Below are 12,455 nucleotides of genomic sequence, written 5' to 3'. Positions count from 1 at the left end.
AGATTTTCAAAAATGTAAAACAATGCCACTATTCCCACTGTTGGTTTTGGAAATTTTTAATTTTTTCATAAAAATATGTTGTATATATTAACATGTATTGACTTTACTGTTCCTAAAAATGATTTAATAATTAACTATTTTAAAAACTTGTTTTAATTCCAATATAATGAATACCAATAGACATAACCCACATAAAGAAAAGCTCTTTGGAATCGTTGTTGATTTAACAGCATAAACAGGTCCTGAAGCCAAAAAGTTTGAAAATTCCTAATCTAAATTCTAAAGTGAGAATTTACTTACTTTCACAATGTGGTATCTTATCACTCCAATGCACATTCCCTCCAATACGGTTACAAGTTAGAATGCTTTTTCCTCTTAAGTAATAACTAAATGAAAAAAGAAAAGGTTACTGTTTCTTTAACAGCACATAATACTGAAAATTTTTATATGGTTGTTTTTCTGTACTACAGTAGTTTGAGGGAGAAGTTTCTTAAATGACATGATATAATGAAAGTGCTAACCAAATCTGCAATTTTAATCAAATAGAGCTTCTGCATGTGGACACACACTGTCCAACAGCAAAATGTCGAAATTACTATCACGCCTGTCAGTGTGGCCTCTTCACCATCTCTGGCAAATGCACCACGCATTCACTTCTATGCTTTTGCTCACACCATTCTGCTCAGCAAGGACTGAGCAGAGAGATCAGGCCCTAGAGCTTGCCTGCCTGGATTCGAGACCCAGCTCCATGAATGACTTGTTATTTAAGCTTTGGAAAGTCTCTTACTGTTCCTCTTGCTCAATTTCCTCATCTATGTAAAAGAGATAATAGTACATACATCATGGGGTTGTTTTGAGAATAAGTTAGCATCTGACACATAGTGAGTACTAGGTAAGTTTTAGTTCTTTTTAATATTCTTTAGATCAGAATATCTTTCCAGGAATAGCTTGGGAATATTACTTAATGAAATCTTCTCTGATGATTTAAATTCACAGTACTCTCTTCTTCTGGATTCTCATTGTAATGATCATAAATAATGGCATGTATTTGGCACTTCTTATTTACTATTTTGATTTAATATATTATGTTAGTATATATTGTGTTTCTAACCAGGCTACAACTTTTTTTGAGAAGAGTCTATGCTTTAAGTTTTTGGTACCTCTCAAAGTACCTAATAGGCTCTCTCTATCTATGACAGGATGTTCTAATATTTTTACTTGATCAGTTTAAAAATAATCAGTGAAACTGCTTGTACAGGTTCAAGTTGACTTTTCCATTAAGCTGTACTCATTTTCTGTATATTAGTGTTTTAGGAGAGGATTTTGGGAAGGTGGTAGAGTTGGAAGCTCTAGGAATCTGTCACCATAACTAGACAAAAACTGCAATGGCAGAATCTGTCTGATGTCACTGTTTTGGAACTCTGGAGTCTGTTGAAGGCTTGCAAGTTCTAGAGGAAAACTCAGACAGGTAAATTGCATTAATTTCAGCCCGTTTCAGCTCTTAGGAAAACAGCAGCAACTTATCCCTACCCTCAGCAGTGTGGCAGGCAACTGTGCGTGTGCTCCTGAAGCAGCTTACACACAGGTTACAGGAGGTACAATAGCCAAAAAGACTGTCTTCCAAGTACCAAGGATCTGTACTCTGATTGCTGACTGCTATTTCTGATCACAGAAAGTGGTGGCAGCCATTGTTGTCACACCTCGCCGACTCTTGCAAGCCCTTTCCTTGTTGGTTGAAGTGACTTACATGGGATTTAAAGATCCAACAACATTTGCTTCCACCTTCATTTTTCATGTTTCCACTCTCAGAAGCCAGGCACTAAAGACTAGGACATTCAAAAACAACTGCATATGTGGGGAAATTTAGAAAGTGAGTGTGCATGTTCAGGGAAAAAACACAGAAACAGCCTGAGAAGGCCTTCAGTTTACATCTCAGGTGATCCCTGCCACAGAAACATGATACAAAAATCAATAAACAAAAACAATAACAAAAACTGCAATGTCTAGGGAAAGGGGAGAATATGATTTCCAGGGTGACCACATTATTAGATTCCAATGTCCAATATTCCACAAAAATTCACCAGACATACAAAGAAAGAGGAAAGTGTGGTCCATTCAGAATAAAAAAAACAAATGAACAGAAACTGTTCCTGAAAAATATCTGATGATAGATATATTAGATAAAGACATCAAAATATCTTAAAGATGCTCAAAGAACTAAAGAAAGACTTGGAGAAAGTCAAGAAAATGATGTGTGAACAAAATGGAAGTATCATAAGGAGCTAAAAAACCTAAAAAGGAACCAAAAAGAAATTGTGGAGCTTAAAAGTACAATACCTGGTATTAAAAATTCAATAGAGGGATTAAAGGCAAATTTGAGCTGCAGAAGGATCAGTGAACATGAATATAGAATGGTGGAAGTTACTGAGTCTGAGGAACAGAAAGGAAAAAGAGTGAAGAAAAGTGAGCAGAGCCTAAAGGACCTGTGTGATATCATCAAGTGGATCAACCTACACAGCGTGGGAGTCTCAGAGGGAGAAGAGAGATAGAAAGGGGCAGAGAGAATATTTAAAAAAAATAATGGTGAGCAACTTTGCAAATTTGATGAAAGACACAAATATAAACATCCAAGAAGCTCAACAACCCCCAGGTAAAATGAACTTAAAGACATCAACACTAAGTCACATAATAACCAAACTTTCAAAAGACAAAGACAGAGTGGCTAAGATGGCAGAGTAGAAGGACCCTAAGCTCACCTCCTCTCACAAGAACACCAAAATCACAACAATCTATAGAGCAATCATCATTGAAAAAGACTGAAACCTACTAGAAAAGATCCCCTACAGCTAAAGACATAAAGATGGAACCACAAGGAGACTGGTAGAAGGGGCAGCCTTGCAATATAATTAAATCCCATACCCCACAGTGGGCACCCCACAAACTGGAGAATAATTATATTACAGAGATTCTCCCACAGGAGTGAATTCTGAGCCCCACGTGAGGCCCCACAGCCCAGGGGTCCAGCACTGGGAAGAGGAACTCCCAGAGCATTTGGCTTTGAAGGCCAGTGGGGCTTGATTGCAGGAGCTCCACAGGATTGGGGAAAATAGAGATTTCACTCTTAAAGGGTGCACAAAAAAGTCTCAAACACACCAAAGGACCAAAGGTAAAAGCAGTAACTTCATAGGAGCCTGGGCCGGAGCTACCTACTCATCTTGGAGGGTCTCCTAGGGAAGTGGAGGCAGCTGTGGCTCACTCTGGGGATATAGACATTGCGGCAGATATATCAGGGGATTCATTTGTGTGAGTTCTCCCAGAGGCTGATACTTTGGCACCAAGACCTGGCCCCATCCAACAGCCTGTAGGCTCCAGTGCTGGGACATCTCAGGCCAAACAACAAACTGGGAGGGGATACACCCCTACCCATGAGCAGACAGGCTGCTTAAAGACTTCCTGAGTCCACAGCCACCTCTAAACACACCCCTAGACATGGTCCTGCCCACCAGAGGACCAAAACCCAGCTCCAACAGTTAGGGGGCAGACACCAGAAGCAAGAAAATACAGTCCTGCAACCTGCAAGCCAAGTCTGCAAATGCAGGCCAGATACTACCCTGGGACCAGCTGGCCCCTGGCCCTTGGGTGATGAGAGGGGAGTGCACTGCTGGGATGCATAGGATGTCTCCTACAGAGGGTCACTTCTCTAAGGCCAAAAAAAAGTAACCAACCTACCACATACATAAAAATACAAATAGCAATTTAGAGAAAATGAAGCAACAGAGGAATATGTTTCAGATGAAGGAACAAGATAAAACCCCAGAAGAACTAAGTGACATGGAGATAGGCAATCTACCCAAGAAAGAGTTCAGAGTAATGATAGTAAAGATGATCAAAGAACTCGGGCAGAGAATGGATGCACGGAATGAAAAATTAGAAGTTTTTAACAAAGAATTAGAAAATATAAAGAACAACCAAACAGAATTAAAGAATACAATAACTGAAATGAAAAATACACTAGAAGGTATCAATAGTAGAGTAAATGAGATGGAAGAACTGATTAGTGAGGTGGAAGACAGAGTAGTGGAAATCACTGCCACTGAAGAGAAAAAAAAAATGAAAAGGAATGAGGACAGTTCAAGAGACTTCTGGGACAACATCAAGCATGCTAATATTTGCATTATCAGGGTCCCAGAAGGAGAAGAGAGAGAGAGAAAGGACCTGAGAAAATATTTGAAAAGATAATTGCTGAAAACTTCTCTAACCTGGGGAAGGAAACAGTCACCCAAGTCCAGAAGTGCAGAGAGTCCCATACAGGATTAACCCACAGAGGAATACACCATGACACAGTGTAATCAAAATGATGAAAATTAAAGATAAAGAGAGAATATTAAAAGCAACAAGGGAAAAGCAACAAGTAACATACAAGAGAACTCCCATAAGGCTATCAACTGATTTTTCAGCAGAAACTCTGCAGGTCAGAAAGGAGTGGCAATGATATACTTAAAGTGATGAAAGACAAAAACCTACAACTAAGAATCCTCTACCCAGCAACGCTCCCATTCAGACTTCATGGAGAAATCAACAGCTTTACAGACAAGCAAAAGCTAAAATAATTCAGTATTACCAAACCAACTTTACAACAAATGATAAAGAACTTCTCTAGGTGGAAAAGCAAAGGCCACAAATAGAAACAAGAAAATTATAAAATGGAAAAGCTCACTGGTAAAGGCAAACTTACAAGAAAGGTAGGAAATCATCCACACACAAAGCTAGTAGGGAGGTTAAAAGATGCAAATAGTAAAAATCATTTGTATCCACAATAAGCAGTTAAGGGCTACACAAAACAATTAGATGTAAAATATAAAATCAAAAACAGTAATTGTCAAAAATCTATAATAGATATACATACAAAAAGAAAAAGGAATCCAAACATAACATTAAAGATAGTCATCACAAGAGTAGAGAATGAAAGAAGGGGAAAGAAAAAGACCTACAAAAACAAAAAACAATTAACAAAATGGCAATAGGAACATACTTATCTATAATTACCTTAAATGTAAATAGACTAAATGCTCCAAGCAAAAGACAGACTGGCTGAATGGTTACAAAAACAAGACTAATATATACACTGCCTACAAGAGACTCACTTCAGATCTGGAGACACATACAGACTGATAGTGAGGAAATGGAAAAAGTATTCCATGCAAATGGAAATCAAAAGAAAGTCAGAGTTGCAATACTTATGTCAGACAAAAATGGACTTTAATAAAGACGGTTACAAGAGACAAAGACACTACATAATGAGCAAAGGATCAGTAGAAGAAGAAGATTATAACAATTGTAAATATATATGCACCCAACATAGGAGCACCTCAATATATAAGGCAAGGGCTAACAGCCATAAAGCAAAAATTGACAGTAACACAATGATAGTAGGGGACCTTAACACTCCACTTACATCAATGGACAGATCATCCAGACAGAAAATCAATAAGGAAACACAGGTAACACCCATCCTTCTGAAACTATTCCAAAAAACTGCAGAGGAAAGAACTCTTCCAAACTTGTTCTCTGAGGCCACCATCTCCCTGATACCAAAACCAGACAAAGATATCACACAAAAAAGAAATTTATAGGTCAATATCACTGATGAAAATAGATGCAAAAATCCTCAGCAAAATACCAGCAAACCAATTCCAAAAATACGTTAAAAGGATCATACATCATGATCTAGTGGGATTTATCACAGGGAGGCAAGGATTTTCAATATTCACAAATCAATCAATGTGATTGATCAATGTGATACAGCATATTAACAAATTGAAGGATAAAAACCATGTGATCCTCTCAACAGATGCAGACAAACTTTTTATAAAATTCAACATCCATTTATGATAAAAACTCTTCAGAAAGTAGGCATAGAGGAAACATAGCTCAACATAATAAAGGCCATATATGACAAACCCACATCATACTCAATGGTGAAAAGCTGAAAGCATTTCCTCTAAGATCTGGAACAGTACAAGGAGGCCCACTCTCACCACTTTTATTCAGCATAGTTTTGGAAGTCCTAGCCACAGGAAGCAGAAAAGAAAAAGAAATAAAGGAATCCAAATTGGAAAAGAAGTAAAACTGTCACTGTTTGCAGATGACATGATGTTATACATAGAAAATCCTAAAGACACTACCAGAAAACTACTAGAGCTCATAAATGAATCTGGTAAAGTTGCTGAATACAAAATTAATATACAGAAATCTGTTTCACTTCTATACACTAACAACGAAAGATGAGAAACAGAAATTAAGGAAACAATCCCATTTACCACTGCATCAAAAAGAATAAAATATCTAGAAATAAACTTACCTAAGGAGGCAAAAGACCTGTACTCTGAAAACTATAAGACACTGATGAAAGAAACTGAAGATGACACAAACAGATGGAGAGATATCCCATGTTCTTGGATTGGGAGAATCAGCATTGTCAAAATGACTATACTACCCAAGGCAATCTACAGATTCAATACAATGGCATTTTTCACAGAACTAGAACAAAATATTTTAAAATTTGTATGGAAACACAAAAGACTCCTATTAGCCAAAACACTCTTGAGAAAGAAGAACGGAGCAGGAGGAATCATGCTCCCTGACTTCAGAGTATACAATAAAGCAACAGTCATCAAAACAGTATGGTACTGGCAGAAAAGCCAGACATATAAATCAATGGAGCATGATAGAAAGCCCATAAATAAACCCATACACTGATGGTCAATTAATCTATGACAAAGGAGGCAAGAATAGACAATGGAGAAAAGACAGTCAACAAGTGGTGCTGAGAAAACTGGACAGCTATATGTAAAAAGAATGAAATTAGAACATTCTTTAATACCATATAGAAACGTATACAAAAATAAACTCAAAATGGATTAAAGACCTAAATATAAGACAGTATATTATAATACAGAAGAAAACATAGGCAGAACACTCTTTGACATAAATTGCAGCAATTTTTTTTTTGGATACGTCTCCTAGAGTGATGGAGATAAAAACAAAAATAAAAACTGGGACCTAATTAAACTTAAAAGCTTTTGCACAGCAAAGGAAACCATAAACAAAATGAAAAGAAAACCTACAGACTGGGAGAAAATATTTGTAAATGATGCTACCAAGAAGGGATTAATTTCCAATACATACAGCTCATCCAGCTTAATATCAACAACAACAACAACAACATAATCAAAAAATGGGCAAAAGACCTAGGCAGACATTTCTTCAAAGAAGACATACAAATGGCCAACAGGCACATGAAAAGATGCTCAACATAACTAATTATTAGAGAAATGCAAATCAAAACTACAATGAGATATCATCTCACACCAGTCAGAATGGCCATCATTAAAAAGTCTACAAATGATAAATGCTGGAGAGGGTGTGGAGAAAAAGGAGCCCTCTTACACTGTTGGTGTCATTTCTGTGAGCCCTCCTTCAACTCTGAGAGCTGGCCATTTTTACTAGGGTGCACTGTGTTGTTAAGGATAAATTCACCATGATTACTACATTTTCAATGCTTCCAATAGGCTTATTACCACATGTAATAAGTATATGATTTTGCTTTTCTTCAATTTAAATTCCTTTCTATTAATTACACATCATTTCATTCTCCATAAAAAGCCCAAGAGTTATTTGGCTACAAGTGCAACTTATGACCTAGAAAGAAAAATGAAATCAACTTTAAGGGAATGATTAAGCTGAGAAGCAAAGAAAAATGGAATTCATAACATTTAACTTATTTCCTCTAAGGAGTAACTTACTTACCCCTCATTACAAGAAATGTGAGCTTCTGATTCAAACTCAAAGGTTTTATTTGGGGCATATACTTCACCATGCTTTATTTCTGGATTTGGACATGATTTTCCTAAAAGAAAATTTTCAAATTCGTTTTTTCATACCAATTTCAAAACATTTAAATCAAGATCAAAATTCTACACTGCTCTTTTATATTGATGAAATATTATTTTCTTTATTTAATTATTATAAGGGCAAACTTAAAATTCACATTTACTGAGGAACCAATCACCAATAAAGATTCCCTGGAGATTTCTCAAAGCCTGAAAAAATGCATTGCTATCTAAAACCTAGTTTTGCATGAGAAAATCATTATTGTTGCAGTGGAAATTGACCCTAAAATGTGTAAAAATCTCTACAGAAAGCAAAAAACAACAAACAAAAATGGTTTTGTTTCCTTACTTAAACATGCTTCTTCAATAGGGCTCCATGAGCCATTAGGCTCACAAGTAGATGAGAGGAGATAAGGCCACACATAAAAGTATCCTATGCGACACTCATAGTTTATTCTGTCCCCAGAATAATAATGGCGTTTAATGACACCCTTGAGCTTCATACTCTCCATTACTGGTGGGTCAATACAGGGACCTAGGAATAAAAATAAAAACAGAAAATTAAGGATTTAATCTCTTTCACCAGCCACTTGTGGCCTAGCAGCAAGTAGGCAGTACAGAATAAATGGAAAGGTTCTTAGCAAGATTTTAAGTGATTGTCACATGCTTTTACCCAAGTGACGGTAGTAGCAGAGGATGTGTCTTGTTTACTTTAAATAACATCCTATTAGCTTTTAATTTGTTGAGGAATAAGCTAAATTTTCATTCAACAGTAACTTAAAGGAGACAAAATCTTTTTGGTATTGACTAAATATATATATATATATATATACACATATACATATCCTTACATACTTTTTTCTAAATTCATTTCAAAGTTCACCTCTCCTCTAAAAAGTCTTCCATAGTATATAGCACTCTGCTCAGATTACTCTTCCATAGTTTGAAACACAAGCATGTGATCACTTGTCACTTCAGGCTCAGTTTCCTCTCAGTAGGCAAAGTCCTAGAGGGCAGGGATCATATGCCTTCTTTTTCTACTACACTCTGTACACACTGGGTACTCAAGACATGCTATGATAAGAGGTGACTATTAAATAAACATTGTGGGTTTCAAAGATCAAAATACATATGGACTAAGTATTTCAAAGTATGACTTCATTTCATATTTGTGAACTAAATAATTTTATGAGTAAATAGATAACATTTAAATATCAAAATTTGCCATTTTGAATAGACTTACATTGAAAAAATTTTGTTTTCTTGATATTACTTTAAATGTAATTTAATTTTTCTTCTCTGATTAATAGAGCATGCATATCCTTAGAAGCTCCCTGAGGTAGATGTTTGGGCTATTTATCTAATATACCCCAACAGTAAAGCTACTTTCTTGCTATACTTTTATAAGTTTTTATTCTTTTTATTTTTTGGCGTGGGGAGTCCCTCCCTAGGAGAATGTAATTCCTACTTCAACAATTTCTCTTCCTTTTAATTATCTGTGGGCTCAACAACCTAACAAATCTGTTAGAAAAATTATGTAAAATAATGATATGGAGACGCATCAAGTCCTAAAGTGCTAAAGGAATGCAGAGGCCACACCTACAAGGTTAAGGATCTAAGGAGAAAGAAATAGACCTATTTTGGTCCCTGACGAACCTTTTTTTTATTACTCCCCTGGATCTCTGTCTTACTGCAGATTGAGAGACTGGTCAAGAGAGAACTCTAAAGAGGTGAAATATTACCCTCCTTTCCTATCATATTCTAAACTCTAAACTCCTCTCTTGATACACCGTCCAACATTTCATTTACATCATGTGCTGAAACTGTTTCAACACTTAGCAAATGTTTTCAACATTTCTACTATGCTGATCTTGTTACATGAATGCTTCTCAATTAACTGCCCAAAACAAAACAAAAGCAAAAAGCAAAAAAAAAAAAAAAAAGGAAAACAAAACAAAACAAAAAACCCCCCAAAACAAAACAAAACCCTTTAGTATTAAAAGCATTGCTTAAAAAGAAAATTAGTTGAGTTGAATTTTATTAATAATATTAAATTTACTCAATACCCCGAGCCAGACATTCTCATTTTAACATAGGAAAAAAACAAACAAACAAAAAACACAGGCTAGAAATGCTATATAATTTCGTACTAGATGCAAATGTATTACATCATTCTAGAATTTCCTGGAACCACCAAGAAAGAAATCAAGTTAATAGCATGCCCATAATTAAATTACACAAGTGTTCTTTGTTTATGCACTCAATTTCAGTAACTATCTCGAAAGTATAAAAAAGAAGAGAAAATTCCTAAAATAACTCTCACACATAGTGTTCTGAATGGAAAAAGACATGTCAATTGGACAGTTTAATCCATTCAACTAATGAAGGATTTCTTCCTACCAATATGCATCATGAAATGAGTGCTTTTAACAATGTGCAGTTTAGAATGTTGGCTTTGTCAACCAGTTGATCACAAGCTTTATACACTGTCATAATTGAGCCCAATAATCACACATTTTTATAATCAAATTTCTTCTTTTGCTCAGAACATTGAATTTTTTTCCTATGAGGATTTTCAAAGTAAATGTCCCTAGCTCCAAAAGAATAACATCTTAACTTAGTTTTTTCTAAATAGTTTACAACATTATTATTAGGCTGTAATGCTAAACTTTAACAATGGATGCTATTACATAATAAGATAGGCTGCATTCAGAAAACTCCCCAGTGTTCCAGGTGAGTGTCAGGAAAGCGAAATAATGCTCTGCTGTGAATCAAGAAAACTGTTCACTTTCTATACACTTGCAAAAATTGTGCAAGCACTCTCTACCTGCTTGCAAAATTAAAAATAACTCCCTGACATAAGCACACGCCACACCCCTTCCCATGTGGTTCCCTTCAGAAAATCATGGTCTCTGACCCAAATTGGAACTTCCTGAAATCTGACTACACCCTCCTTCTCTCACTGTCCACTCAACCTATTTTTAAACTTTCTTTGCTTCTTCAAAACGCAGGCTCTAACATCTAACCTATCAATTTTATTTCTCAGTTCCCACTCATTTATAAGCCACTTAAATTATTTTCAAGTCATTAAGTAGCCTCCCTCTTGGTAAATTCACCCTAACACTCTCTCCCGCAGTAATTTTAATTACCCTGTCTACAACATCAGGAGCTATTGTTCATTCTCTCTTTGCTCTCTTGTGCCTGAAAAGCTCTTTTCCTTGGTTTCCAGGTAGCAAACCAGCCTGGTTTTCAGCCTGTCCTCTGGCTGCTCTTCCTTCTCTGTCTGATTGCATAATGTGATGTTCCTCATGAGTTATTCTACGAGCTCCCCTTATTTTCATTCTGCAAATCCCCCTAGGTCAGAATGTATACTCTCATGACATCATTACAACTGATGAGAGCTGCCTCCCAAATCCCTCTCTCCATCCTAGATCTTAGCTGGGGTGCCAAGTCTATGTGTTCAACTGCCTCCCCACAGCTCCACTTGGAATGTGTCACACTATCTCAAATAACATAATGAAGCCAGCAAACAAGATACATGTTTTCCACAACTGAAATGCCTGTTCCCTCTCTCTGTTTCCACCTTTACTTCTAATTCAAGCCACTATCATTTCTTATCTGGATTGCTACAAGAGTTTCTGAATAGGTCTCCTTACTGGTCTTGCCACCTTTCATTCAGTTCATCTTCACACTGCCACCAGAGTAATACTGATGTGATGCTAGGACCAAGGCCCTTCCAAGTCAGATATGTTTCAACGGCTCCCTGCTTCCCTCATGATAATGTCTAAGGCTCCTTGACATGGCTAACAGAGCTTTAATATCTGCTCACTCTTGCATACTCTTCTAAGCCACATTCAATTCCACTAGTAGTGCCCATTAAATTACTCAACTTACTGTAGTGCTCTAGACCTCCATGCATCATATTACTTCAGCTTTGACCAGAGACCCTGCCATTCCTCCCACCCACTCCTCCTTCAGTTTCATCTTAGATGCCACTTCTTCCTGGAGGCTCCTAACATCTCTCACCCAAAAATTTCAGTTAAGTGTCCTCATGAGCCCCAATTTACTTCTTTCATAGCACTTTTCATACTGTAATTATTCATTGCTTATTTCCATAGGAGACTGTAGCCTTCTTGAGGACCATGTCTCATTCATCACTGCATTTCTAGTTCCTAGTGCCAAAGCTGAATGAGTACTGTTATCAGTTTTATACATCCTTGGGTCAAAGTTCAAATTCTTTACTGTTCAGCCAAACTGCTCCAGAGATAGCTTCAAGTCATCACCCTTTTCACTGCTGTTTCTGTTCCTATTTTCCATTTCTTTCATTCATTTATTTACAGACATTTCACTTTATGAGAATTTTTAATTTCTTTCATGCCAAAATATTTGTTTTAATATTTTATTATAAACCCATTTTATATTACTTCTATGACTAGAAATAGTATTTTAACATTATTAAAAGTGAACTCCAAAGACTGTGGGTTATATTTTTTTCCTAAAGATTAGCAATGAACAATTCTAGAACTTGTTTCTTAAAACCGTGGTGATAGTAATCATTTTAGA

At 36.3% G+C, this 12,455-nt stretch overlaps 2 protein-coding genes across 6 annotated transcripts in view; both read right to left on the bottom strand.

Moving 5' to 3' along the window:
* The window catches only part of CR1 (complement C3b/C4b receptor 1 (Knops blood group)), a 276,865-nt gene that overhangs the window by 93,862 nt on the left and 170,548 nt on the right, over nucleotides 1–12,455 (bottom strand). The window lies entirely within an intron of this gene.
* LOC117197676 (membrane cofactor protein-like) overlaps nucleotides 1–12,455 on the bottom strand; it is a 56,721-nt gene that overhangs the window by 39,441 nt on the left and 4,825 nt on the right. For all 5 annotated transcript variants that reach the window (XM_049702995.1, XM_049702981.1, XM_033410480.2 and 2 more), the window contains exons 2-4: nucleotides 8,242–8,427; nucleotides 7,810–7,909; nucleotides 301–386 (exon numbers count right to left, since the gene is read on the bottom strand). In XM_049702995.1, the coding sequence (XP_049558952.1) occupies nucleotides 301–386; nucleotides 7,810–7,909; nucleotides 8,242–8,404 (349 nt within the window). In that variant the 5' untranslated portion in view covers nucleotides 8,405–8,427. The remainder of the gene's footprint in view (nucleotides 1–300; nucleotides 387–7,809; nucleotides 7,910–8,241; nucleotides 8,428–12,455) is intronic.

This window comes from Orcinus orca, chromosome 1, assembly GCF_937001465.1.
Source record: "Orcinus orca chromosome 1, mOrcOrc1.1, whole genome shotgun sequence".
Classification (NCBI taxonomy): Eukaryota; Metazoa; Chordata; class Mammalia; order Artiodactyla; family Delphinidae; genus Orcinus; species Orcinus orca.
This window is presented reverse-complemented; position numbering and strand designations above follow the sequence as displayed.